The sequence below is a fragment of the Corvus brachyrhynchos genome, unplaced genomic scaffold, assembly GCF_000691975.1.
Source record: "Corvus brachyrhynchos isolate BGI_N302 unplaced genomic scaffold, ASM69197v1 scaffold409, whole genome shotgun sequence".
Lineage (NCBI taxonomy): Eukaryota > Metazoa > Chordata > Aves > Passeriformes > Corvidae > Corvus > Corvus brachyrhynchos.
Window position 1 is genome coordinate 929,984 of NW_008246059.1, and position 3,006 is coordinate 932,989.

General features: G+C 33.8%; 1 protein-coding gene across 8 annotated transcripts in view; it reads right to left on the minus strand.

Moving 5' to 3' along the window:
- Positions 1-3,006, minus strand: part of INVS (inversin) — an 84,758-nt gene that overhangs the window by 18,243 nt on the left and 63,509 nt on the right. For all 8 annotated transcript variants that reach the window (XM_017746131.1, XM_017746130.1, XM_008642682.2 and 5 more), the window contains one exon: positions 2,088-2,194. In XM_017746131.1, the coding sequence (XP_017601620.1) occupies positions 2,088-2,194 (107 nt within the window). The remainder of the gene's footprint in view (positions 1-2,087; positions 2,195-3,006) is intronic.

The window sequence follows — 3,006 nt, forward strand, 5'->3', positions numbered from 1 at the left end:
ATATTTTAAAGACACAAAGGATACTAAAGTAAACTTTATGCTATACCGTGTAGCTACCAAGACAATGTATTCTATTGCAGGTCCCAGTCATGAAGATCCATATTTTTAAATGTGGATTCTCTAACTCCATCAGAGCTACCTTTGAAAGTAAAAAAATCACTGAAATCAAATCTGAAGAGGGGTTTGTATGACTGGACACTTACATACACTCCTCTGTTCTGTCAGTTTAAAGCTTAATGTAACTTTTCTTTCCCTTGATTCTTTCTAAAGCAGATAGCTTTTAAATCAAGCTGGCTTCACAGGGAAACACATGAAGACATCAGCCATCAGCTGTTATAGGTAATTTAACATGAAGGTGGTCAAGCAGCAGCTTGATGCACTCAGGACATTAAGTTGGATTATAAAATGAATTTGGAAGGAGCAACAAACCCAACACCCTCCAGACTAGCACTTGATCACATACTTGGCAAACAAGTAGGCAGCTTAAAATCCTAGATGCAATCTCAGCTCTATCTTTTCACTAATCTTTTAGTTATAACCACAATGTTTGAATTTTTAACTGGTATCTTTTATTACACTAAGAAAGTAAAGAAGGGAAGCCTTTTCCTATAGGAATATTTGAAAAAAGTCACTATGAAGTGAAATTGTTACTGATTAAAAACCAATTCAATTACAGATGAACCATATCCATAAGGTTATTTTTCCTCTCTCTTACAACACTTAACTTGATTTTCCAGTTTACAAACTTCCAATCTATTAACAATAAAACAAGATTCGTAGATATTTTTTAGATGCAACTGTGCAATTTTTATATATATATTTTAGGAGAATTATATTTAAAGACTGATCCACCTAGAAATACTGGGGATCTCTTTTGTTCTGCACATGCAGTAGTGCTTATCAACAGACATTTGGAATACTTCTAGTTATATTTTGAGTAATCTAGATTTATACATCAGAACATATATTAATGCCAGAGGGAAACAAAAATACATACTATCTGAATGGTTGTGGTAAACCACAGTGAAGATACTTTCTTCACATTTGAGCATCATTAGTACATTTCTACAAAGTAAAGAGAACAGCAGTCTCCTTTCTGGCAAAATAGAGGCTTTTAATCTCACTCATTAAAAGCAATTTAATTAAAACTGTTTATTCAATTTTCTATCAAAAATTACTAAAGAGAGCCTTGACACTACTTAATTAGGAACTAGTTATACTTTCATTTGTGTTTCTCAAAAAAAAATAAGAACAGAAAGGAAGAGAGATCTGAGTGGTTTAGAGTAGAGAACAAAAGAGAAATGATGGGGGTTAAGTATGCAAGTCTCAAATTTAGCACTGAAATGTGGGGTGGCAAACCCCTTAAGTTATTTTAAATGTTGAAATATTCAAATTTATATGGCATGCTGTTCATAATCTTATAATTATGAGAAGGTCATCTACTTTAAAAAGAGGCATTATAAATTTCTGCTAATAGTAATTATCTTCATGTTCAGGTGACTAATTCAAACTCCACAACCCAAATCACTTTTAAAAAACCATTATTTATATGTCAATGAAAGACAAAGAAAAGAGATGCAAATGTGCTGTCTCTTTATGATTATAGGAGACTTTTTTTTTAAAACTAGGCCTTTAGAATACAGGTAGCCACCAGGTTCTGTGTAATCACCATTTTAAAACATAATGTTACATTTCTCCCACTTTCTTTCTTCTTGCTGTATTTTTATCAAATATAAAAGTTCCAGTCTATTCCAACAGCAGCAGAATTGCCTTTTCATCCTTTGTCCATACACATCTGCTATCAACTCCATATAAATGAGAAAGATCTTTAATATTTCAAACAAGACTAGTGTGAGTAAATACTCCGTAAGTTCAAGGCTCAGAAGTATAAACAGTTGAAGTTGCAAGGTCTTAGTTAAGAAATAGAACTTTCACACTAGAAAAGCTGCTTACGCTGAAGCCCAAGATTACAGCACTCCTTTGAGATACAAGATGACGATTCTCTTGCAGCATCTGAACATTTAACATTTAAATTGAAGGTAGTGCCTTGGCTCAATTACAAAATAACACCTTCAGACAAGCAATACCTCTCCTCACTGTTCTCCATGTGATTGGGGAAAGCATCAAAGCCGAGCAGCAACTTTATAGCATCAAGGTAGCCATTGTTACAGAGCCAGTGCAGGGCAGTTCTGCCCTGTAAAACAACAGAACAGAACAAAAAAAAGCATTACCCCCAAACTCTACCACGCCACAATAAAAGTCATAAATCATGCTGTAATTCAATGCTTTTCTGGACATGAAGAACAAACTGGTTCTTCTAAATAAACTTCCTTGTTAAAATAAGAAGAACACAACACTTAAAAATGAAATCTTTTTTTTTTAACAAGATTTCAACACTAGTGTTTTTCCACCTAAAACAGCTGAAAAGCAGAATTAGAAGACTAACAGTTTCTTTCATTGCAAAAGATGTACAGCATGCTCTGTAGAACCCATAATGAAAACCAGGTCTCCATTACCTGGAATTATCTATGCCCTGCAACAAATAGCTACAGAAAATTTCAATGAATTGGGTGAAGCTCTTTTGACTGATGAGGTTCTACCGACTTCTGAGAAATTATATCATGTAACAAAGAAATCTGTTATAGGTTGCACAATTATTCTGGCTCCTAATTTCAATTACTGCGTGAATAATGACACAAAAGAACACATAAACCAATCTGTGGGGTTCTTCTTTTTTTTTTTTACCTGGAAGAGTGATACATATGTGGGTACTTAATGTGGGAAGGTAACTGAAGCAGTCACTGTGCAATCTCACTTGCAGTATCTTATTTTCTTACTTGCTCTATTTCTGTGCTGGAGGAACACACTACAGACTACAAAATCACATTCCCATGTCAGCTGTTAATAATGAATTATAGAAATTAAGAAATCAGATGATTAATATGACTCCTCATATGATCCCACTTTGATAAAGAAAAATCAAAAGTGGTCTGGAAAAATAGGAAT